General features: G+C 38.5%; 1 protein-coding gene across 12 annotated transcripts in view; it reads left to right on the plus strand.

Annotated features, from left to right (window-relative positions):
- Window positions 1-26267, plus strand: part of LOC123261717 (potassium voltage-gated channel protein Shaker) — a 1350734-nt gene that overhangs the window by 787900 nt on the left and 536567 nt on the right. For 9 of the 12 annotated variants that reach the window (XM_044723493.1, XM_044723492.1, XM_044723494.1 and 6 more), the window contains one exon: window positions 21006-21135. The exons of 1 other annotated variant lie outside the window; for it this stretch is intronic. In XM_044723493.1, coding sequence (XP_044579428.1) covers window positions 21006-21135 — 130 coding nt within the window. Of the gene's footprint in view, window positions 1-21005; window positions 21143-26267 lie in introns of all 12 variants that reach the window. 2 more of the 12 variants (XR_006508740.1, XR_006508741.1) reach the window with 1 other exon arrangement.

Here is a 26267-nt window from a genome sequence, read left to right on the forward strand (position 1 = left end):
CTATTTATGTTTTGAAACGCAGTTGCGTTTGTGTCGTCACCATGCGGCGCCCGATATCTGCCGCCCAGGAAGGGGGCACGACTGAGTTTTTTTGTATTTACACTGTTGCGTTTTTTGTTCTGCCGTCGCCGTTGCGACATGGTATTATTAGTCTGTAAGTGAACGTGCCGTTGAGCGGAGTGACTGGAATGTACCTTTGATAATAAATGTTTTATTATATGTTCGATCCTTCCGTATTGCAACCTAACCTTTACTTCAGGTGATGGGACTCATGGTACCGACAATCAGCGATCCCTGTGGCTCCTAGTCAACGTCTGGGGGGAGGTGTTGTGACATGAGAAAAATTCCCCATGTCAAAAGACCAAACGGCTATTTGTTTTATTTTAATTTTCTTTATCATTATTAATTATTTTGGCTTAGCTGAAGGAATGTGGAGATTCAATGCGACTGTGTCGCCCCAAGCAGCATCCTGATCAGAGTGTGAAGCTCGAGGTAAGGCTCATACCCGAAACCGCGCTGAATTTGAAAAGTATGCAGGAATGAGTGTGACTATTGTAGAGAGTATGTGAGAGTGAGAGCGAAATTAAGTTTAAACGATCAGACGGACCCGCGAATTTACACAGAGCTATCAACAACCAGCGTGACATCTGGAAGAGGACCACGGCGAGAGCGAAGCAAAATTTGAAACCGACGAATGACGACGGCGTTTGAGCAACTGAAGTCGAGCAAGGTACCATCTGGATGCCGTAAGCCGAACCGAGTTATTTTACAATAATATTTTACAACGCAATTAACCACCATTACTGAGTTAAGTATTGCACATTGTTAAGATTTATTTTACGATTGTACCTCGTCGAAGCTATTGTTCACGACCACTGTGTAGATTATTGCCGAGTGACGATTAATTATTATTATTACGTGCACGTGGGAGATGCCATCGCCGAGACATCGACGCCATTCCGCCTGCTATTCCGCCAACTTCGTTGAGAGTCAGCTACCTGGACGAGTACCAACCCGAGGGGTTCACTGCTGCCGCAGATTGAGTCTGATCGCTATTTTCGCCCTAGCGTGTCTTCACCGCGATATCGCGATCGATTTTAGTAAATTTCACCAGTTTGATTTTTGGTGTAAATTTTTTGTATTAATATTTTTTTTTACGAAAGTAATTATTGAATTCATTTCGGATTATCGAGACGTGTGTGACGAAACTCAGCTGCACGGTACGATCGGGGTGTATTTGTGTGTGTGTGTTCGTAAATTAAAACGTTGATTCAAAGTCGAGCGTTTGCTTCTTATTATTTATTTTTTTTTGTTCGAGACACTGGCATTGAAACAACTGTGTGACATTATTATTACTATTGTTAATAGTCTTATTGGTTGGAACAGTGATATATGCCGACAATTGAACGTCATTTTTTTTGTTGTTGTTATTAAACGTAACGCTCGAGAAATTTGGAGCTGTGTAAGACAGCTAGCCCGACCGACGCGCCATCTCCGAGTGCGAGCCCAAACTTATCTCGAGCTTCAATTACCCACGAGCTTAGTCGATTTACCGACCGTTATTAGTTATCCGCCGCGAGCCCGCCAAATTGTTGAATTTTTGAATTATTTGAATAATTATTTTGCGAATTATCGTCGAATTAAAGCTACATGATGATTAATTTGCTATTGCAAATGAATTGGGGGATTTGCGAGCTACTGATGGACTGAATTTAAATTTTTTATTTATTTAAAAAAATTAATTGTTTATTCCGTTATATTATTAATTATAAATTAATTTTGGGAATTTGTGAGCCATTGACGAACCGATTTTAAACTTTTATTGAATTCTTAATTAGTTTGAGACAAATTAAATGGTAATTTTATCGTATAAGTAATTATAAATTAATTTGGGATTCTTACGAGCCGTTGACGGATCGAATATAACTTTTGGTTCTGATTAAGTAATTTGACGATCGATTAATTGCTCACGTCATCGTAGTATCAATTATAAGTCAGTTCAATTATTATCTGCGAGCCACCGACGTATCAATATTATTGTTGTTTCTTTTAGTTATTATTGTTCGTTCTTTGGGGACTGTTAAAAATAAATTGTTGACTGGACGTTCGGCGATTACTGTTTTTTTTTTGTTTTCTTTTCCCGAGCTTACTTAGATTTAAGCATTTTACGTTTCGCCGTTCATTCGAATTTTAAATCTCTTCGTCATCGACCCGACGCCCAACGACAAACGACAACGACTTTGAATCATGGAACGGTAAGTTTCTGGCGCCCAACTACCTTCGAAACTCAGGTAAGCCATTTTAGTCGGTGCTTTCCGGCCCTGTCGACGCCAGTGCCGGTGAAAGGACCATTATAAATTTTATAACATATAAAATTTATAAAATATATAACGGGGTTTTGCCTGACCCGGGGATTTACCAAGCCAGGCTCACCGTTTATATTGGAAATTTTTGGCTTACTAAAAAAAAGAATTATTATTAAAAAAAAGGGCGCCAGGAGAATGATCTCCAATTATTTACTACTGCGACTTCAGCTAGCTCTTACCTCTTCCTCAGGGTGGCAGGCCATGCTGAAATACTCGTCGTTAAAAAATAGGACAGCAAACTAAACGAAAATTCTTAAAATTACTCGAAATAAATTCAGAAGAATTTAACAGAAAAAAATAACAATTTATTTAACAAAATATACGTCGGTGGTCGATATTAACTTTTAACAAAATTATTAAAACGTCGTAACTTAACGTTTCTCTTAATTTTAAACCAAATTTAAAACGTCGTCACCTCAATTTTATTTCTCACACTCGCATTCATATATCGGCAATCACACTATGTAATAACAGCATTACAAAAAAAAAATAATTGTAAAGCGTTGATTCCTCGCGTATTATTTCGTTAATCAAAATATTTTACAAAATTACAACGTGGACTCGAAACGCTGGATTCAACACTGAACAAGAACGTCGGCTTACCAAGCAATTGAGCGTCGTCCTCATCGTAACAACTCAGAAAAGCTTCATGCGGTCGACTCGATAAATAAATTATTTAAAAAAAAATAAATACTTCAATACAATTTATCAATTAATTTCAAGTGAACAAAATCGCGACAATACTTCGCAATTAACTTTAGGTTGCGGAGCGCGCAAAAGCGCGTCTGAATCCGTCAACAGTCCAGTCTCGAATCCTCTTCCTCATAGAGAAGTACCTGTTTCTTCCTTCGTTGAAGTTGGTGGTGCTAGTCTTCATTTCCATTGAAATTGATTCCCGTCGATAGTTGATCTAGGTCCGTATAACAGTCAACAGACCTCCACGACAGTCTTTAGTCACCTCTGCTTCTGCAGTACTGACTAACCAACTGTCATCGATGGTGATCGTCGTATTGGAACGTGCGGCAATGCAGCGTCGATTGTCCTCAGACCTCTCGGGTGCTTACGCCGCTCAGTGCCTCGCTCGCTTCGGTACTCGCTTATTATCGTCGTAGCTCTATCCTTGTCGCTCCAATGCCTAGCCTCGTTCTCGTTCTGACTCCCTTTGTCTCCGTTACTCGCCCAGCGTTACGTATTTATACAAAATAATTCACAAAAATTAGTAAAATTTTCATTCATTCACACATAACATTCACGACGTTGCATTCGAGCTTTGAAGGCTATAATACCCCAAGTATTGGGCGTCGAATAAAATTCTACCACGTTACAACACCCTCCCCCAGACGCACAATACTTTTCGTAGCGTCGGTTTCTGTTCGGGTGAATCAGCAAATAACAAAAAAATTTTTAACTTTAAATTTTTACTCTACATAATCTCCGCGAGAATCCAACGTAAAATGTTATGTGTTGTAATTCATCAATAAATAAATAATGAGTCATAATCCACAGCCAATATTAACTCAATCACTCGTACTTCACAGTGATTCACGTCATCGTAGTCATCGTCGCACATAAAAAAAAATCTACAACATCGCAAATGTATCGAAACACAATTTGTACCTCGACTTCACATCGGACAACAAAACTGAACATCGATAACTTTGGTATCAACATAATCTAACTCGCATAACGTAGTCTCGGTCTAGCAAGGCCTTAATCAACAGGCCCACGTACTGGATTTCAGCTATCACCTTCGAAAGCTACGTATTGCGTTCCAGTAAGGCCATAACGACAAGCCCACGTACTGAAACTCACCTTAAAAGCGCAAGTTGATTAAAACTCAAGTACTCGCGTCGTTCCGGTACTCATATCGTCGTCGGTTTCAAATTTGCTTCGAATTACTTTACGAATAACCGCAATCGTCGTTTATGCAGTTCAACACGTTGTATCGTACCTCGTAATGCGTCAAATCTCTCGAGTTAAAACAAACAACAAATCTTCGAACTGTCGGTCGAACTCAATCGACTCCGACGAATAACTCACTAGTCACTGAAGTCAACATTTAAACAAAATTCTAGGTTGCAACTTTTATAGATAAAAAAAAAATTCAAATTAATCTCGAAATTTAATTATGACTCGACTCTAAACAATTAAATTATCGATTCACGTCGTCAGCAACCGTCGTCGTACTCTTAACTTCAATTCGGATTCTTCGATTCCTACTAATTATATAGCAGCATACCGTCGTATTCTCAAATATCAGCGTTAAAATCAAGTCCAAACAAAAACAAAAAGCTACTGACATCGCATTTGTTACGTCAGCGTATCTGACCTCGTCTTAAATGCGTCTCAACAAAATCGGCGGTTATCTGGTCTTTCGATTTCACTAATCAGCGCCAGTGTGTGGAACGAATCACCTTCTTGGCATCGCATTACTCCCACTGCGCCTCGTGCGTCTTACACTGGTGGACCGAACACCTCCAAAATCGTCGGTGTCGCTCTCACACTGCTACTCGCGAAAGACAAAACAATTAATAATTCTGGCCTACCGCCCAACCTCATGGAACTCGGCTCAAAATTAAACCTTTGCTGCCTCTGCAGCACAACAACACCTAGTCGGCAGCCGAAAACTCCTCGGTCTGCCGCGCAATGTTTCAACACAACAACAACTAATAAACTCAACTTACGGAAACGTAATTTAAATCGCTGAAATCTCGACTAATTTTTCGTCTTCATTTACGAAAAATAAACTCCTCGGTATCGTCGAACATTAAAATGAAAAAACAAAAAAAAATACCGAAATTTTTCGCTTCACAGCTGTACGTTTACATCACCGGGCAGCTGAGCTCACGTCGTATACCTACTCTTCGGGAGTTCCTCTCAGGCGTCGCGCCTGGGCACAATCCGTCGGTGGCCGCTCGCTCGCTACGGCTGACTGCTGGGCTATCCCCATTCATCGACTACGAAGTGCTCGACACTCGATTGACTCTACTAAGTTTAAACTAATCCTAATCGGAATGTCTTGAATAAAAATAATCCGATTTGAAATAAATCAATTTATTTTTTTTACAGCTCGAAACAAAACTCTTGAATCTAACTATTATTATTAAATAGCAAAATAACTCTCGTATAAACGTCGATTTTGAAACTACTACGAAAAAAAAAAACTCGGATCTCAGTTCACGACACGACGGTTCTCGAGCACTCGGTCTCTCGTCAAATTCAGCGATTTCGGGCCCTCGGCCTCTCGCCTCTTCAGCGTTCGACGATGACTCACGCGTTTAATACAACAGAGCCATACACACAATGACTTATACTCTCAACTATCTTAATCGCAAAAATCAATATCGACCAAATTCTAATAAAATTGTCAACTTAAATTCAACTCATTAACGACGCAAATCCGTATCCGAAATCTTCCTAATTTCGTTGCCCCACGTTGGGCGCCAAAATATATAATGTTCTTTTCACCGGCACTGGCGTCGACAGGGCCGGAGAGCACCACCTAAAATAGCTTACCTGAGTTTCGAAGGTATTTGGGCGCCAGGAACTTACCGTTCCACGATTCGAAGTCGTTGTCGTTCGTTGTCGGGTAGCGGGTTGATGACAAAGAGATTTAGAATTCGAATGAACGGCGAAACGTAAAATGCTTAAATCTAAGTAAGCTCGGGAAAAGAAAACAAAAAAAAACAGTAATCGCCGAATGTCCAGTCAACAATTTATTTTTAACAGTCGCCAAGAATTATTAATAATTTTTTAAAAATTACTATACTAACAGTTAATTATTCGCCGAATGAACGAACAATAAAAACTAAAAGAAACAAAATCATAACCAAAAGTTATATTCAGTCCGTCAACGGCTCGTAAAAATCCCGAATTAATTTATAATTTCTTATACGATGAAATAACCAATTAATTTGTCTCAAACTAATTAATAATTCAATAAAAATTTGAAGTCGGTTCGACAATGGCTCGCAAATTCCCAAAATTAATTTATAATTAACTAGACGACCCGGTGAACTTCGTATCACCTACATATATTTGTGAAAAGTATAGTCAAAATTTAATACAAAATTCTTATTTACATTAAATGCAACATAGTTATACACTTAATCAATTTAAAGCTTTTTGATGGACTACATTTTTTATCTTTTTTTGCGGTGCGTAGATATATAAAGATCATGGTTTTCCGATTCACGAACACAGGACGTATAATTTCCCATGCACGAAACAGGGAAACTCCGATTTGATTCCGCAAATTTTCAACGACTGGCCTGGCGATTTATTTATGATCGTCAGTGCGGTTTGAACGTGAGATAGCTCGTCCCACATCTCATTAACTGGCATGACCTTAGTCAGGTCGTCTTCTCCTTGGTATTTTGAAACAATAACAATAAAAAAGTTCTTACGCGCTGACAAACTGATAATAGATTTTATTAATCGGCTTGAAATTAATAATCAAGTGTTTGAAAAATGCATTCATTTTCAACCGTTACATTTCCGCAATCATAAAATCAATTAATTAGTTATGTGATTAGCAAAAATAACATGTATAAAGTTCTTAGTCCGTTGACTGAATAACTACATGTCATGTTAAGTTTTAAAAACCTTACAAAATGACTTTTTCCCCGCTGCCAAAGAGATGATTGTTGTAAGGAAGTTTTTATTAAATGTTATTGAAGTTTAATAGATATGTCCTTAATTTCATGTCTCAAAAAGTCCTAGTTTATGAACAAAAATATTTTTTACATTCTACTCACCACTCTGACACAACCTACATATCAATTGAATTATCACGAAATTCGTTTTTGGTTGAAATCTAATCATTGACTAAGAAAAATATTTAAATCGGTTGACCTTGAAGGCTATCCCTATAATTTCCTGTATCTCTTGAGATTCTTTAAATTTTATATCTGTAGGAACTGTATTTGAAGAATATGAATTTTTTGACAATTATCACTTCCGCACTCCTATGCGGGGAAAGAATTTCGTAAGATCCTATTCGAGATGATGTCTACATTGTAAATAAAAGATTCCAACAAAACTTTGAGTCCATAAAAACTATCGATTGGAAATGAGAAATTTTCATGACTAACGCCCCCGCAATCCCTTTTGAGGTTGGAATTTGATAAAATCCACTCTTAGCTGAACTTAACATCATACACGAAGATTCCTATTAAATTTGGAGTCTGTAGAAGTTACAGTTTGAAAATGAAAACTTAACATTCTAACACCCACCCCCGTAATCCTTATTGGGGGTGGGTTGTAAAATCCGCTCTTAGATCATTTCCGCATCACATATGGAAGACCACCTAAATTTTCCGTCTGTAGGATCTACAATTTGAAAGTTAAATCCACCCCCGCAACCCCCTGTGGAGCGAGCTATCGTAAAATTCGTTCATAGATTATTTCTATATCTCTTACAAAAGATTCCTACCAAATTTGGGAACTATAGGAGCTATAGTTCAAAAACGGGAATAATTCATTGTTAACGCCCCCGCAATCCCCTTTGAGGGTAGATTTTTTAAAAATTTTTTTACATACAAACCTTCTCCTTACAATTCTGAAGATAACGAAAAAAAATTTAGCTCAATCGGTCCAGCCGTTCTCAAGTGATGCGTGGACATACATGCGGCATTTTATTTTTATTTATATAGATAATACAATGGAATAAACAATTAATTTTTCCAAATAAATAAAAAATTTAAATTCGGTCCGTCAGTGGCTCGCCAATTCCCCAACTAATTTTCAATAGCATATTAAATACCATGTAACTTTAATTCGACCATGATTCGCAAAAAATTAATTCAAATAATTCAAAGATTCAACAATTTGGCGGGCTCGCGGCGGATAACTAATAACGGTCGGTAAATCGACTAAGCTTGTGGGTAATTGAAGCTCTAGATAAGTTTGGGCTCGCGCTCGGAGATGGCGCGTCGGTCGGGCTAGCTGTCTTACACAGCTCCAACTTTCGAGGGCGTTACGTTTAATGACAACAACAAAAAAAATCACGTTCAATTGTCGGCATATATCACTGTTCCAACCAATAAAACCATTAACAATAGTAATAATAATGTCACACAGTTGGTTCAATGCCAGTGTCTCGAACAAAAAAAAATAAATAAAAAAATAAATAATAAGAAGCAAATGCTCGACTTTGAATCCACGTTTTAATTTACGAACACACACACAAATACACCCTGATTGTATCGTGCTTCTGAGTATCGTCACACACGTTTCGATAATCCGAAAGGAATTGAATAATTACTTTCGTAAAAAAAAACTAATAAAATTTTATAAAAAACATTAGAAAAACGGTTGACCCTGAAGGCCATCCCTGCAACTTCCCGCTAATTCCATACTTAGGCGCTTAAAATTGCACCAATGACGTTTTTGAGCTCTTCGAGCTTAAAAATACAATTTATAGGTTATTTTGAACTCTTCGAGCTCAAAGAGATTGCTTTCCTATGCTTTTGAGCTCTTCGAGCTCGAAAGTCTGATAGAGATTTGATAAGACACTATTTTTTGAATTTTTAAACCACAATAACTTTTGAATGAATAAACCGATTTTCACGCGGTTGGCAGCATTCGACGCAGTTTTTCAAGCCTCACGATGAACTTTAAATTTTGAATTGATCACGCTAAGAATTTCGGAGTTATTCCGAAGAAACACTTTTTTCGGTTTTCTTTCGTACACGATATCTCTCGAACGAATCAACTGATTTTGACCGGACTGGTGGCGATCGACGTGGTTTTTTGAGGTTAAGAGCTGATTAGTTTTTGGAATTGAACCATTAAGCCGTTTAAAAGTTATTCCAAAAAATCCACATTTGAAAAAAAAATTTTTTTCAGTTTTTTGAAGATTTCTCAAAATCTATTGATCTGAATCGGTCCAAATAGTTTTTAATCTAAGTTTGGTCAAGCCTTTTCGAATGACTTCAACCGCGATGGAATCGGTCAAGCCGTTCAAAAGTTATAAGCGGTTCACATACTTTCACACACACACACACACACACACACACACACACACACACACACTCACACACACTCACACACACACATACACACACACACACACACACACACACACACACAGACAGACACCGTAACAACCTCGCGGGGATAGTCAGGGAAGCTTCCTGTGACCTTCAAACGGCGAGATCTGATGAAAACTAGATTTTTGCAAAACGGGGTGAAAACAATAACTTACCGATTCTTGAAAAATTTCCATTTTCTTAGCGGGAAGTTAAAAATTTACACCAAAAATCAAACTGGTGAAATTTACTAAAATCGATCAGGATATCGCGGTGAGGACAACCTGGGGCGAAATTAGCGATCAGACTCACCCTGCGGCAGTAGTGAACCCCACGTAACGGTACTCGTCCAGGTAGCTGACTCTCAACGAAGTTGGCGGGATAGCAGGCGGAATAGCGTCGATGTCTCGGTGATGGCATCTCCCACGTGCACGTAATAATAATAATTAATCGTCACTCGGCAATAATCCACACAGTGGTCGTGAACAATAGCTTCGACAAGGTACAATCGTAAAATAAATCTTAACAATGTGCAATACTTAACTCAGTAATGGTGGTTAATTGCGTTGTAAAATATTTTAATGCTTGTAGCGGAATTCGTGCGACTTACAGGCACGGCGTCCAGATCAGAATCTTTCAATTGTGGCTGCCTCCTCGGCAACATGTGTTCTCTAGTTTTCTGTTAGTTCAAAAAACTTACATCCAATCAGCTCACGGCTTCTTCTAGCCGGCCGTTGTATTACGGGATGCGTTCAGTATTCCGTTGTGATCGATGATTGGTCGATATGTCACTCGGTTCGGCTTACGGCATCCAGATGGTGCCTCGCTCGACTTCAGTTGCTCAAACGCCGTCGTCGTTCGTCGGTTTCAAATTTTGCTTCACTTTCGCCGTGGTCCTCCTCTAGAAGTCACGCTGGTCGTTGATGGCTCTGTGTGAATTCGCGGGTCCGTCTGATCGCTTAAACTTAATTTCGCTCTCACTCTCACATACTCTCTACAATAGTCACACTCATTCCTGCATACTTTTCAAATTCAGCGCGGTTTCGGGTATGAGCCTTACCTCGAGCTTCACACTCTGATCAGGATGCCGCTTGGGGCGACACAGTCGCGTCGAATCTCCACATTCCTTCAGCTAAGCCAAAATAATTAATAATGATAACGAAAATTAAAATAAAACAAATAGCCAAACTAATCTTTTGACACTGGAATTTTTCCCATGTCTCAATATATATATATATAATTGCACTTATGAGGTTTTTTATCTCTTCAAGTCAAAAGGCTGATAAAATTTCCATAGTACACTATTTTTTGAACTTTCGAAGTACAATAACTCTTGAATAAATCAACGAATAATCGAAAAATACGTTTTTTTTACATAACGTCGACATTTCTTTTGGATTGTTTTTGATGAAATAAAATAATTTTTGGTGTCTGAAAAACCACGTCGATCGTTGCCAAGAACGTGGAAATGGGTTGATTGGTTAATTGATCGGTTCGAAAGTTCAAAAAATCGTGTTCTTTGAAACTTTTATCAGACTTTTGACTTGAAAAGCTCAAAAACCTCATGAATGCAATTTTAAGCGCTGAGATATAGAATTAGCGAAAGTTGCAGGGATGGTCTTTAGGGTCAACCGTTTTCCAGATTTTTTTGTGATAAATGAGCGTGCTGGTTATGAGACGTGCCCTTTTCTGATTTTCCAAACTTATCTTTTCTCTGCGTGTAGAGTAATAAATTGATAATTCCGTGAAACATCTTAAAAATTTAATTCATTCAACTCGGGTCATGATTGTCTTACAGTAATTGAAATAAAGATTGAAAAAATTTGATACAGGAGTAATTTTTTTTTTAGCTTTATGAAAATGTAAGCGCATCAGAACCAATTTTACATATAAAAATAATTTTAAAGACAGTCATAAATTAATTTGTATCAGTTTAATACTTAAATAATCAAAATTTTAAACATTTAGAAGTTCATACAAGTGTAAGAGACCTTATTCATAGAGCGTTAAATTCTCTACTAGAATATGTTATGGTCTTATTTATATGAGGTGCGTATGCCAAGCTAGAAAATTAAACAAGAAAAAGAAATTTTTCTCCCATGTTATTTGAATGGGAAATGGAAAATTAGGGACAGACACCTCTAAATATTAATATTAAGAGCTCCTTAAATTGACACACCTTAATATATATCTATATATATATATATATATATATATATATATATATATATATACAGGGTGTCCCAAAAGTCACGGACGCCATTGCAGGATCTGATGAAAAAAATAATTCTGAGACGAAAAGTCCTTAGCCATTTTTCAATTAACCGCATAGATAATTAATTATTAATTAAAAATAACGTCGCTTCATTTGTTAGAGAGAGAGCGCCAGTGTCCAGTAAAGTATGTGCAAAACAAAGACACAACTAACTGTATGACTAACTAGTTTCTATAGCTAACGTAGTCAAACATATTTACTTACACATTCACACGTGCAAGCGTCTTCGTTGGAACGCACTCGACTTGACACTAGCGCTCTCTCTCTCTAACGCATAAAAAGATGTTATTTTAATGAATAATTAATTATCTATGCGTCTGATAAAAAAATGGCTAAGGACTTTTCGTCTCAGAATTATTTTGTTTATCAGATGCTACAATGGCCGTCCGTTACTTCTGGAAAACTCTGTGTATATATATATATATATATATATATATATATATATATATATATAAAATTACGTCCTAATCTGCTATGCTCATTATAAAATTTGCTGTTGCAATAGTTTTTTTTTTAATTTCCCGCTAAGAAAATTGAAAATTTTAAAAAATCGGGAAGTTATTGGTTCTACCCCGTTTTTCAAAAATCGATTTTTCATCGGATCTCCACATTTCAAGGTCTTAGGAAGCTTTCCTGACTATTTTCACGATGATATCCGTACGTCTGTGTATGTGTGTGTTTTTTTTTTTTTTTTTTTTTTTTTGTTTTAAGGGGGGGGGGGCATCATTTTTACGGATTCTAGGCATAGTTGATTGGCCTGGATATGTGGTGACTCGACGCAGTGTCATACTAAAACTCGACGCTAGCACCTCTACCCACTAAACCCTAAACCCCTTTTCCTCGTTCCCCTAATCCCTTATGAAAACCGTCGTGAGGGGAGGATCTAGCTACTGCTCTTTCTTCTGGTATCTAAGGTGTTATTTTACCTTTCTTCTAGTTGTTGTCATTTGCTCTTCTTCTTTCGATGGAACGCAAGTCTATGAGGACTTCTGTTGCAAATGTGCTGATGGCATTCCAGGAGGCTCTTGATGACAACATTGCTTCTACTATTGTCTCTGGTTGGATTTTCTTCTTTAGGATCATCTCCAGCTCATCTCGCTGTGGGTAAAATCGTGGGCACTCAAAGAAAACGTGCTCCGCGTCTTCATTGATTCCTGGGCAGGACGGGAACTCCGGTGAATCATCATGCTTGAAGCGGTGAAGATACGTCCGAAAACATCCATGTCCTGACAACAACTGCGTCAGATAGTAATTGACCTCGCCATGACTTCGGTTAAGCCAAACGTCGATCTTCGGTATGAGACGGTGTGTCCATCTCCCTGTTGTCACGGCGTCCCACTGCGATTGCCATGGTGCGATGCTGTTTTGCCGTTCTTTAGCTCTGAGTTCCTCGGCACTTTGTGCGGTTGTTCTCTTTCGTTGGTAAAGATTCCGTCTTTCCTCAGCTAGGACTCTGAGTGGAAAAGTCCCGGAAATGACACACACTGCCTCCTCTGATATTGTTCGAAAGGCGCTGGCTACTCTTAGCGCGCTCAGTCGGTAAACCGGACATGCTTTCCTCCATGATTCTTGGATCTCAAGTGCGTCGGCCCAAATGGATATACCATATGTGAGGACCGATGTATCTACTGATGATAGCAATTACCTCCTTGTCTACTTCGGGCCACCGATGTTGGGCATCAATCGTACTAGGTTAGCTACTACTGCTGATGCTTTGGCAGTCACGTATTCAACTTGTTGTTGTAAGTTAAGTCAGGCATCGAGCATCACTCCCAGATATCGAATGAATGGTTGAGATGTGATTTCTTGGTCTTCGACGTTTAGATTGATCGTTTCCACCACTTTTCTGCTAGTGATAAGTACAGCCTCGGTCTTCTGTTTAGCAAGTTGTAGATTTACTGTGTCCATCCACTGGTTAATTCGCTCAAAGGTGATAGCAAACATATGTTTTATCTCATCAAGATGCTTGGCGACGATTACTACGGCTACGTCGTCCGCGTACGCTACCAGTTTGACATATCTTGGTAGTTTCAGCCTCAGCAATCCGTTGTACATGACATTCCAGAGAAGTGGACCGAAAACAGAACCCTACGGTACACCTCCAGTAACATCACACTCCTTTGGACCATTCTTTGTGTCATATCTCAGGACTCATATCTCAGGACACATATCTGTGAAGTAGCTAGCGACTATCCTTCGTAGGTATCCTGGTACGTTCATCTCTTGAAGGGCTTGCATGATGCAATCCCAGTTGGTGGAGTTAAAGGCATTTTTTATGTCTAAAGTTGCCACCAGGCAATATTTCTTCGTTCCCCCCTTCCATCTGGTACCGGCGATTGCGTCTTTGGCTATACCGACAACCAGGTTGATCGCGTCCAGGGTTGATCGTCCTTTCCGAAATCCGTACTGATTGTCTGCTAAGAGTGGATCGACAACTGCTTCTATCCTTTGGTGGATTAAACATTCTAGTATCTTACTGGCTGTATCCAGCATGCAGAGTGGACGATAAGATGACGGTTCTTCCGGCGGCTTTTTCCCTTTAGGAAGTAGTATCAGCCGTTGTTGTTTCCACTTCCGAGGAAAAATCCCTCCCTTCAAGCAGATGTTGTAGACGTCGAGGAATAACGCTGGCGATGCTTTAATAGATGTTTTCAAGGCAATATTAGGAATTCCGTCCGATCCCGGAGCTTTATTATTCTCGACGCGGTAACAAGCTTCCATCAGTTCTTCTTTCGTGACAGGTGGAATATCATTCAGTTCGTCCTGTGTCAACAGATAGTTGAAAACGCATTATCGTGGAAACAGTGCAGTCACGATCTTCTGTAAGAGTTGAGGACACGTAGGAGACGGCATTGGCTGATATTTCAGGTGTGCCATGACTACCTTGTAAGGTCTACCCCACAAGTCATCGTCCACCTCGTTGATTAGCTCTTTCCAGCAGTTCTTCTTGCTATCCTTGATGGCTTTGTTTAAATGTCGACGAGCTTTCTTGTATTCTGCGACTAGATCCGCTGAGTCAGGCCGCCGATAACCACGCTGAGATATTCTTCTTTTCTTGAGACACTCTTTCCGTAGGAAGCTGATGTGTTCGTTCCACCAGTGCACCGAAGGTCTTTGGTTCATGCCCCGTTTACGGGGCACAGGTGTCGCAAGCCTGGGTCACTTTCTTCATCAAGTCCTTGGTCATTTCTTCCGCAGATCCAGTAGTAAGCGGTTCACTATTTCGGGCAGCTGCTAGAGCACCTGGATCAAAGGATTTCACCTTCCACCCAACGATGTCCAGTTTCTTAGCCAGTCTTCTAGGATTCTGGTCCTTTGATACTTCCCAGAGAATCGCATTGTGATCGCTGGCCTTGTAGATCTCCATCACTTTCCAGTCGTAGTTTCCTCTGATGAGGCTGCTGCAGACAAAAGTAAGATCCACAAAAGAACTTGCGTCTCCTTTAGTGTACGTCGGCGCATCGCCGCTGTTTCACAATACTACATCTAACGTAGAAAAAGCTTCCAGTAGTTCTTTACCTCGAGCGTTGGTGTGTTTGCTGCCCCATTTCACTACCCAGGCATTGAAGTCTCCAGCAATTGCCACTGGGTAGCACTGCTTCGCGTCCTCTGTCAGTCGATCCAGAAAGTCCATGAATTCAACAATAGTGAGGCTAGGTGGTGCGTAGCAGCTGTAAAAGCGGATGCCATCTACCGATGCTGCTACAAAGCCGGCGCTGCCATTGTTAACGACACTCCGGAAGGGGAGCTTGCGACAGGACCATATGACAGCTTTTGTGGTGCAGTCAGTTTCCCATGGTTGGCCGCCGAGCTGTTTATACGGTTCCGATATAAGCACAAGGTCAAGCTTCTGTTCATATACTGTCTGCATGAGCAAATCATGTGCCGCCTCACAGTGGTTGATGTTTAGCTGCAGTATTCTCATTTTCGTTTATCAGTTATCTTCTTGATTGCCTCTTGGTATACTGGGCATCTGCTTGTGCCGGCATGATGGGCGTTATTCTCTGTACCGGGTTGATTCGCACACAGTGCGTATTTAGCAGGCTTATTACATTCGGCGATTTTGTGTCCTTTTTCTCCACATTTAATGCAAAGTTTGGAGCGGTCGACTTCACTTGTGCACTGAATCGCACGGTGTCCAAAATGCTAGCATTTATAACATCGGACTGGTCTTAGTACTGTTCTAATACGACAATTGGTCCAGCCGATCCTAATCTTGCCGTGTTCTCCTACCAATTTTTGCGCTACCGTTGCTGCCAGAGTCACCAACGCAATTTGTGTACTGCTACGTAAGACCTTACGAATTTTAATGGCCTCTACTGTAATACCACAATCGTTTCCAGCTGCCTCTTGTAAAGCTGTTAGAATGTCATCTTTAGTTGTAGTATCGTCAATATCGCGAATTTCCAGGTCTTCTTCAGGTCCTGTACTAATGACATTTGCGTCCTCCTTAAGTATTCCCGCGATAGTCTTCTGCAGGTCTTTACCTCTATCACTACTGCCTTTCGACAGTGTGATGAGAATGTTCCCTGTCGCGGTCCTGCGTATCTTCTCGACTGTGTTGCGGACCTGATCTGGGCGAACGTCCGCCTTGATCCGTGTAAGTATTTCAGAATACTTATCTTTGTTCGCTGGACAGATAATAAGTGCCTCCGGTCTCGTTGCTGTTCTTCTTGGCTTCTGGTTCGGCTTCGGTGGAGGCACCAGAGGTTTTTCTGGGGGCAGTTTCCTGCGATCCTTCTTCTTGTCTTTTCTGGACTGCACCTTTTCCCAGCCTGGCTTCTTGTTCTGTACACCAGAGTTTTGTGAAAGATCCTTAACTACTTCCTGCTTCTTGATGGGATGACCAGGGCCAAGGTCTTTCAGCTTCTTGGGAGTATGAAAAGCTCCGTCTTCGGGAGAACGAATTTTTCTTTTCAACTTCCTCAGGATGTGGCCGTCTTGGTCAAAGGATTCAGTCTCTGCCGTTGTGATAGTTTCACCTTCTTCTTCAGCGACTGATTCTCCGTCACCTTCGGCTCCAGTGTCCATCGCTTCTTCAACAACCACTTGACTGTTTCTCTCCGATGTAGCACAAGGGGTGCGGTGTAATGATGAGCGCCATTTTTCGTCCAGTTTTTTGAAACATTGAAGTGCGTTCGCTACACTAGTCGTCTTGTTTTTTATCTCTTTGTGGATGTTGACCTTTGACTAATCGAAAACATTTAACTCGCTGGTCAGTTTCTCTTGGCATTCCAACGCTTGTGACCGCTTCATTTCAGTGCTCGTTTCAATCATTACTTGTTGGGCATGTAGCCCGTTTCCACTCTTGTTTGTTTCCTGTGGGTTACTCATACTTTTTTGATTCACTAGCGCATCGTACGGAGTGGAGCGGGTTGTCATAACTAGGAACGGGTGTACCCTCGGAGATAGTACTCCTACCCGAGTTTCCTGAGGCCTAGCCGACACTAAGCCAGTCCCGGAATACACGGACGGACTAGACTCGCTCGGAGCGGTGAAGATTCCGACCTCTAACACTCACTGCGTACTTCCTGGTCACAGCCCGAAGTGGCTAGCTCCTGATCAACTGCTGCAACTTTCACCTCGGCAGAGCAAGCTCACATCAGCCATGGCCTGCATTGTCGGAAACTACGATACAGGTTCCGGACACTCCTAGTGAGTTACAGCAGGAACCAATCGTCTTGCTAGGTCAGTTAGTGTGACCAACCCATTAAAGGGGAGTTTTTGTCGACGGGAGCTTATTTTGTTTGGTTATTTTGCTTGGCTCCTACCCGCTGTACCTCATCAACTAAGAGATTAAGTTTCATCCAAGGACAGCGAGCGTTCTCCCATCCGCTGGGGAAAGTATCTCTTCTGCCCCGTGTGTGTGTCTGTGTGTGTGTGTGTGTGTTTATGTGTGTGTGTGTGTGTGTGTGTGTGTGTGTGTGTGTGTGTGTGTGTGTGTGTGTGTGTGTGTGTATTAGGGTGTGTCAAAATGTAACTTCCGTGGAGAACCTTTTAAAATTGGAATTTCGAGTTCCGCTTTTAACAGGGGCTGGGTTTGGGCATTTCCTGAGATATTTTGGTGTGAGATGATATATTTGATTTTCATAGAATTTTTTAACAGAAGCTTAGTTTGGGAATTTCCGGTGAAAATTCAAAATTTGGCCGGAAGTACCCAATTAAATCTCCTGTTAAAAAATTCTATGAAAATCAAATACATCGTTTCACACCAAAATATCTCAGGAAAATGCCCAACCGCAGCCCCTGTTGAAAGCGGAACTCAAAATTCCAATTTTAAAAGGTTCTTCACGGAAGTTACATTTTGGCACACCCTAGTGTGTATGTTAACCTCTCGTAACTTTTGAACGATTTGACCGAATTTATCGCAGTTGGTGTCATTCGAAAGGGCTTTGCTAAACTTAGATTTTCTGCGAATTAAAACCGATTCGGAATAGTAGATTTCGAGAAATTGCAAAAAAAGTGAAAAAAAGTGCCAAAAAAAGTTGTTTTTTTTCATTTTTTTCAAATATCTCCGAATTGGCTGAACCGATTAACTTCAAAAACTAATCAGCTTTTAACCCTAAAAACGCGCATCGATCGTCATATAGAGCGTCAGAATCGGTTGATGCATTCGTGAGATACCGTTGTCAAAAAAAATCGAAAAAAGTGTTTTTTTGTAATAACTCCGAAATTTTTTATCAGATCAATTTTTTTGTTTGAAATTATTTATAAAGCTTTAAAGACCACATCGATTACCGCTTACCGTGTAAAAATCGGTTGATTTATTAAAAAGTTACAGCAGTTTGAAAATTAGAAACATCGTGTTTCATTGAATTTTTACAAGACTTTTGAGCTCGAAGAGCTCAAAATAACACAGAAATTGTATTTTTGAGCTCAAAGATCTTAAAAACGTCATAAGTGCAATTTTAAGCCCCTAGGTATGGTATTAGCGGGAAGTTGCAGGGATGGCCTTCAGGGTCAACCGTTTTTCTAATTTTTTTTTTCTTGTATATAATCCGAGTAGTTTTTTTTTTATTTATTATGAAGTCTACTTCCATTTCAGCTGTCGAATAGGTTATTTTTTTATTTTATAATAATTTTAATGAAACAGTGTGAATTTTCACCAAATTACACATACACTACTTACACGCATATAGACATTTTTACCATGAACTTATTCCCAGCCGCGCCTCAAAGGACGTCTACGTAGTTGTTTTTAGAAAAAGGATTATTCCAAATTTGCACCCCTTCATAGGCATCGGTCCAATAGTTTCTAACATAAAATTACTTAATTCCAATTGCAACTCTTCAGTGAAAGTTTATGTAGTGGTTTCTAATAACAGGCTCATTTCCGACTGTACCCCTTATGAGCGTCTATTCAGTAGTTTCTTAATTTCTAAAATTCCTTTAGTTAATTTTCACAATAATTTCTCCAAATTGAAATTAATTTTGAAATTTTTGTCGTTTGTGAGTACTGATTTAATTTTGATTTTATAATTAAATCTATAATTTTAAACGTTGAGTAGTGTTTTAAAATAATAAAAGAAAAATAAATTTCTAAAATATTTGTATTTTTTTTTTTTTTTATTATTATGCTTTACTTGTACACCTCTCGGTTCTTACAAGGCTGATTCCTCTTTTTCTTCTAGCTCTACGCTTTTTCTATTTCTCATATTGGACCTCAGCGAGTCCCATTCGACACTTCATTTCTACTTTTAATTTTTGCGGTTCTGTACCGTATTCACCCTGAACCTCACCTTCTCAGGCTGTTGGAACAGAATCATGGGGAAACCACAGAGAAAACCCTTGATAGTACAGTCAGAGCTGGGCTAAGTCTACAGTGATTGATAAGGAACTCTTCTTTATCGACCACTGAAGCATTAGGCCCTTCTGGGGGGCCCCACACTAGGAAGTGTGCAGAGATCCCTCGCGCTAGCCAACGCTGACTAAAGTGGCCACCGATTCAAGTTGTTGCTTAAATGTGTCATCGCCCAAGTCAGACGTGTGCCGCCGGGCTATCTCTGCCACTTCCAGAGGCTGGCAACGTAACGTAACGCATATATTTTTAATTAAAATCACTGAAAAATATTGATGCATGCTGGGATCGAACCCGGGTCTCACTCTTTCAAAAAGCACCGAGCCGACCAAGCCATTGCCAGCCTTCCTAAAATATTTGTATTATATCCTCTAGCTCAAGCAGCAATTTCACTTAAAAACTGAGACTTTAATTTAAAACTATCGTTTAGCCTATCTATCGTAAAGCCTTAATTCATCAAAATAAGAGTTAGCTCTGATATCATTAGTCTTTAATTGTTTTATTAAGGAATTATTCTTAACAATTAAAATACTTTTCTTGATTCCAAAATTCTCTCAGGAGACCTTGGCTCAGTATTATAATCAAATAAAATGTGGTGTGAACCTAAAGAATCATTACTTAATTAAATTTAAAGAACTACTAACTATCCTTATTTTAGTTATTGTCGCAAACTCTTACAGCCCCAAGTAGATTTTTATTTGGCATCTTTAGTTTGATTTCTTCTATAAAATCAAACTGATTTAGTTTAAAGAGTAAAGATATAAATTGTAAGAGTAAAGATATAAATTGTACAGATTATTTATTGTTTATCTTAAATAAACCATCGCTTCATTCAACAAAAAAACGAAACGAAGACTAAGGTATGTGTCGTGGCTGTCTTTCAATGCTGGCGTCGATTCGGTTTATCACTCATATTCCCTCTCCTTCCCACTGCTTTCACCACTTGGTTCTCACTTTATTACAACCTAATTACACTCGCGCTAGCGGTGTGAGTCCCTGATACCACCGCGCACTGTTATCCGTCGATATTTTATTACTAAAGTTGAAAACATTAGTAACTACGTGACAGTATAGCTTGAGAAACTACAAAAAAAAATTCAGAAAACTATATTTCCATACTTGTGACATTATAATTCAGCTGAAATCGTACTTTTTTTTCAGTGTATCTAAGAATTATATTATATAAAAGATCCGTATGGTGCCACTCAAGAAAATTCATTTAGTCTCTGAATTTTTTTTAATCTTAGATTTGAAAATTTAAGAATTTACGATACAAACAAATCAGCGTTCTTCAAGTCATTCGTAAAACTTTTTTTCTCTTAACTTTAGCCCATTCAAAAGCATCCAATAATGACAATTATTTCTAATATTCCAAAATAATTATATTATTATTTTTATGCAAAAATAAACAGTAGAAACTTTCGAGAATGGTTTTCAGGTTCAACTACTTTCTAGATTTTTTTGATAATGGTTTAACATTAGTTTAAGATACCGAACATCCTTCAAGAACATTATATTATATTATATTTTTGCAGGTGTAGTCCTTTTCTCATCAGCAGTTTACTTCGCTGAAGCAGGTTCCGAAAATTCATTCTTCAAATCCATTCCAGATGCTTTCTGGTGGGCCGTCGTCACGATGACTACTGTGGGCTACGGTGATATGACGTATGATGTACTCACATTATTGACATTTTAGTTGATGCTATCATTGACATCTATTGCTTTATCAAATTAGGCTGTTGTTTTTATTATTTATTATAATATGTTGCTAATAAGCGATTAAGTCTATATTACAGTTCTACACTTTCTACCATGGAGAAAATTAAAACTCAATATAATAGCTCGAATGCGAAGCTCTTGGAGCATTACCAAAAGATTTAATTCGACGTAGTTTTTTCAGCCTCATAATAAATCTTTGAGTTCAAATTAATCGAACTCAGAATTTCGGAGTAATTCCGAAAAAACACTTTTTTCGATTTACTTTTGTTCACGATATCTCTTAAAGAAATCAACCGATTTTGACCGGTTTGATGGCGATCGACGTGCTTTTTGATGTCAAAAGCTGATTGGTTATTTTTTAATCGATCGGTGAAGCCGTTTAAGAGTTATTCCAAAAAAACCACATTTGAAGAAATTTTTTTTTGTTTTTTTGAGATTTCTCAAAATCTACTAAGTTCGGTCAAGCCATTTCGGATGGCGCCAACTGCGATAAAATTGTTCAAACCGTTCAAAAGTGATAAGCGGTTCATATACTGACACACACACACACACACACACACACACACACACACACACACACACACACACACACACACACACACACACATACACACACACACACACACACAGACGCACGCACGCACGCACGCACGCACACACATATACATACAGATATAGTGATAACATCGCGGGGGTAGTCAGGAAGCTTCCTGTGACCTCAAAACGATATCTGATGGAAACTTGATTTTTGCAATACGAGATAAAACCAATAACTTCCCGATTTTTGAAAATTTTTGATTTTCTTAGCGGAAAGTTAAAAAAAGTTGTCTGTACTTTTGACCGGACCATCAACAGACAATTAATTCAACCTGCTGAATCCGAATTTAGAGTCCGTTTGGCCCGGTCACCCTCTAGTTTTGAGTAAAATGCAAAAAACACAAAAAAAAAAAATTAGGAAAACGGTTGACCCTGAAGGCCATCCTTGCAACTTCCCGCTAATTTCATACCTGGGCGGTTAAAATTGCACTTATCACGTTTTTGAACTCTAGAGTTGTAAGTAGAGGTTCTCAAACTAATTCCGAAATAACTACTTCGGTAAATTTAATTGATATTTGGGTTCATTTGACTATTTAAAATACACTTTGAATTTATGTGGTTTGACATCTGCTGTGAAGTACGATATGGTATTAAACGTAATTCAAGTTATTAGTCTCACGACAGAGATTCATCAAGAAAAGTCTTGTCGGTAACTTTAAGATCAATAAGAGCTTCATAAGAAGAGCCCCGAACGACCCGTGCACCCTGCTGATATATCCTCGTCCACGGGCTGCGCCCTAAGAGGAGTAAGGTTGCGGATCAGGCCCTGAATGTCCTATTGTCTTGAGCTGATGCGCGAGACGTATTTGAAGACCACCCGGATGACGAGCGCTGACTCAAGTCCAAACTCCAGGACACGCGAGCAGTCGCTTGTCACGTATTTATTTAAAACAATCTCTTGAGTGTTCTCAAATATACCCTATGTATTCTACGCTAGTTGTCTTACAGTCAATCATTTTTATTACTCTAAACTTCTCATCAACATTCTTCGTGCGAAAATTTGATGATTTTTATGTATTTGATGTTTAACATTGTTGGCTCATCTTTTAATATTATTATTTATAAAAAATGAATATTTATAAAGTTATTGTTTAATTCTTAATATTTAAATTACCGCACGTATTTGCTATCAGAGACATCTGCAGAATGTAGGTGGGGACGTAACACGTCCCTCCCTCTAGACAAACGTCCCGCTTTTTAATTAGGGGTGTTGAATTTAAGTTATGCAAGGTACAAAAAAATTAGGAAAATGGTTGAGCCTAAAGGCCATCCCTGCAACTTCCCGCTAACTCCATACTTAAGGTAGTACTATCGTTACCACAAGAGTCAAATCCCAAAACCTAACCTTATTTGATTAAGGTAGTTGATTTCTCTATACTAAATCACGTTGTAGAAAGAGAGACAAAGATAAATTTTCAATGATTTTTAATTATAAATATTCTTATATTCTTGAAAACCATACTGATTGTTATTAAATATGTTCTAGATGTTATTTTCTCTCGCTGTCTTGAATTTTATAAGAATATGAACGTCCAGTTTTATGAAATAAAATAAAGTCTGTGATTCTCCACAAGGATCAATGGTAAAAGCAAGAATATGTAGATATTAATGACTTTTTTTCAGAACTTGCCAGACTTCCAAAAATTGTACTGCTTAATTATGATATTATAAAGGACCAATATGCAAAATTTCATTAAATTCTCAACTTCAATTCTGAAACCGGTAGTACTACCTTAAGCGCTCAATGTTAAACTTATCATGTTTTTGAGCTCTTCGAGCTCAACAATATAGTTTTTCTGTTATTTTGAGCTTTCCGAGCTCAAATAGATAGCTGTTTTGTCTTTTTGAGCTCTTAGAGCTCATAAGTCTGATAGACGTTTCATAGAACACTATTTTTTGAATTTTTAAACCGCAATATTTTTTAAATGAATAAAACCGATTTCCTCGCAGTTAACGATATTCAACGAAATTTTTTGAGTTCTTTAAAGAATCTTTAAACGCAAACTAGTCCGACTAAAAATTTCATAGAAATTCAGAAAAAAACATTTTTTTCCATTTTTTTCGACAACGATATCTCACGAACGTATCAATCGATTTTGAGCGGAATGGTAGTGATCGACGTGATTTTTTGAGGTTAAAAGCTGATCAGTTTTTGGAATTGATCGGTCGAGCTGTTTAAAAGATATTTGAAAAAAACGAATTTTTTAAAATTTCATTTTTGAGATTTTTCAAAATTCATCGACTCGAATTCTTTGAACTAGTATCAGAAATCGAAGAGCAACGGAACTCTTCGGAACGCTGCTTATTTGAATCAAATCGGTCAAATCGTTCAAAAGTAATAAGCGGTTCATATACTTACAAACACACACACACACACACACACACACACACACAAAAACTGCGGTTTTTAGGCCTTATAAAGAATCTTCATTGATTATAAAGTTTATAAAGTTTCAAAGATATATAAAGTTTTCATTGATCGAAGTAAGGATTTCGATGTAATTCAGAAAAAACATTTTTTTCGGTTTTTTTTCGACAACGATAACTCACGAACGAATCAACCGATTTTGACTAGCTTGGTGGCGATCGATGTGATTTTTTTATGTTAACAGCTGATTAGTTTTAAGATTTGAACGGTCAAGCCGTTTGAAAGCTATTCAAAAAAAGAACACATTTGAAAAAATTTATTTTCACAGTTTTTTTAAGATTTCTCAAAATGTATCGGTCCGAATCGGTCGTTGTATTGGAAGTTGTATCGGAAGTTGTATTCAAAATCTAAGTTTAGTTGAACCCTTTCGAAAGGCACCAACCGAGATCAAATCGGTCACGCCGTTTAAAAGTTATGAGAGGTTTACATACACACGCACACACACACACACACACACACACACACACACACACACACACACACACACACACACACACACACACACACACACACACACACACAGTCGAGTCTCGTTATGAGTCCGCTCGTTATGAGTCTGTCTACTAGGACTTCCCGGAAGATCTTCCCCCTTTAGAAGGTGCAAAAAAAATTCATTTTACAGTCTCGATATGAGATTGCATCGCTATTAAAATAAATTCAGCGTTCATTTATTATATAAATGCTATTTATTTTTTAATTTAGGTACAAAATAAAACAACTCATAATCATAAGTAATATAATATTAAATTAGTGTTCATTATACAGTCTGTTAAATGTATTACTAATGAAGAAAAAAGTATTAGAAGTTGAAGTAGTATTAGAAGTCGAAGGTTCAAGACTAGGGTCAGGTTCTGTAGGTAAATGTAAGGATTCGTCTCTTGTGTTTCTTAATTGCGTAACAATATCTTGCGTTGTCAGACATGCACTTACTGAAAAACAGAAATACTTTTAGTCAAATATTCACAGAAAAAAAAATTCTTGGTTGGAGAACCAATTTTCTTGATTAAAGGAAATATTTAGAAAAACGAAAAATTTTTCGTTTTAAGTACAATTTTTGTTAGCCAAGATAATTTTCTTGTCTTACAAAAATTTTTTTTTGCTCCGAAACAAATTAGGTCTTTCTCAAAATTTTTTTGGCTCAAGTAAACCTTTTTTCCTGTTAATATCAATGGTTTATGTGATGTAAAAATATTTGTATTAAACCAGTTACACCTTGGCAGGTTTTGTGACCCCCTAGCCAACGTGAACTATTCGCGCCAGAGATGGTGTGGACGCCACCAGGAGAATTTATCAATGTTGAATTTACTCGGCCTCCTGGAACCGAGTTACTTCTGCCAGCTTACACTCAGGGAGTGGGTAATCCAAAACTTTGATTCGGTCGCAGAATAAAATTAATTTAACTAATTACTACTAAGTGGTGAGGAAGAGGCTCGGTTATTAGAAATTATTAGCACAGCACAATCACAATAAACCGATTTATTTCAAATGACTTGACAATTAACTATTTAATTAAATTAAAACAAGGAGAATGTTCACAAGGAACACCTAGGAACTACTCTTCCTTTGAATTTACGTAATGAATTCATTTTAATCAATAAAAATGATTTAACCAATTTAATTAATGAATTCAATAACAATCAAAACCCAATAAATAACACCGATGATTAAATAGCTTACGTCGCGATTCCGTTGATTCAAGTCCTCCTCTGTGGGTAGGCTCTCCATGAACAATCCAACGAAATCCCCAGAATAGGATTTGGCCTGGTCTTCGCCATAGCCTGATTAACACACAACTGAACAAATTCTAGGATGCTAACCAGTTAGCTCGCAGACCAAAAACTAATTAATATAAACTATAACTAACTGAGCCGACCTCGTATTTGCTAATGAAACTCGCTCCGTCTGGATAATAATTTGCCCCTTGGCTTCTTTAGAGATCCTAAGAGTTGGACGCTCGAAGATCGACTGCCTCACGACTCGCTTAACTGACTCGAGCCAGGCCCCAAGCTCCCCACTCCGAGAATTAAGACAAGCGACAGCGCTGCCTAGTGCC

The sequence above is a fragment of the Cotesia glomerata genome, linkage group LG3, assembly GCF_020080835.1.
Source record: "Cotesia glomerata isolate CgM1 linkage group LG3, MPM_Cglom_v2.3, whole genome shotgun sequence".
In the NCBI taxonomy this organism is placed as follows: Eukaryota; Metazoa; Arthropoda; class Insecta; order Hymenoptera; family Braconidae; genus Cotesia; species Cotesia glomerata.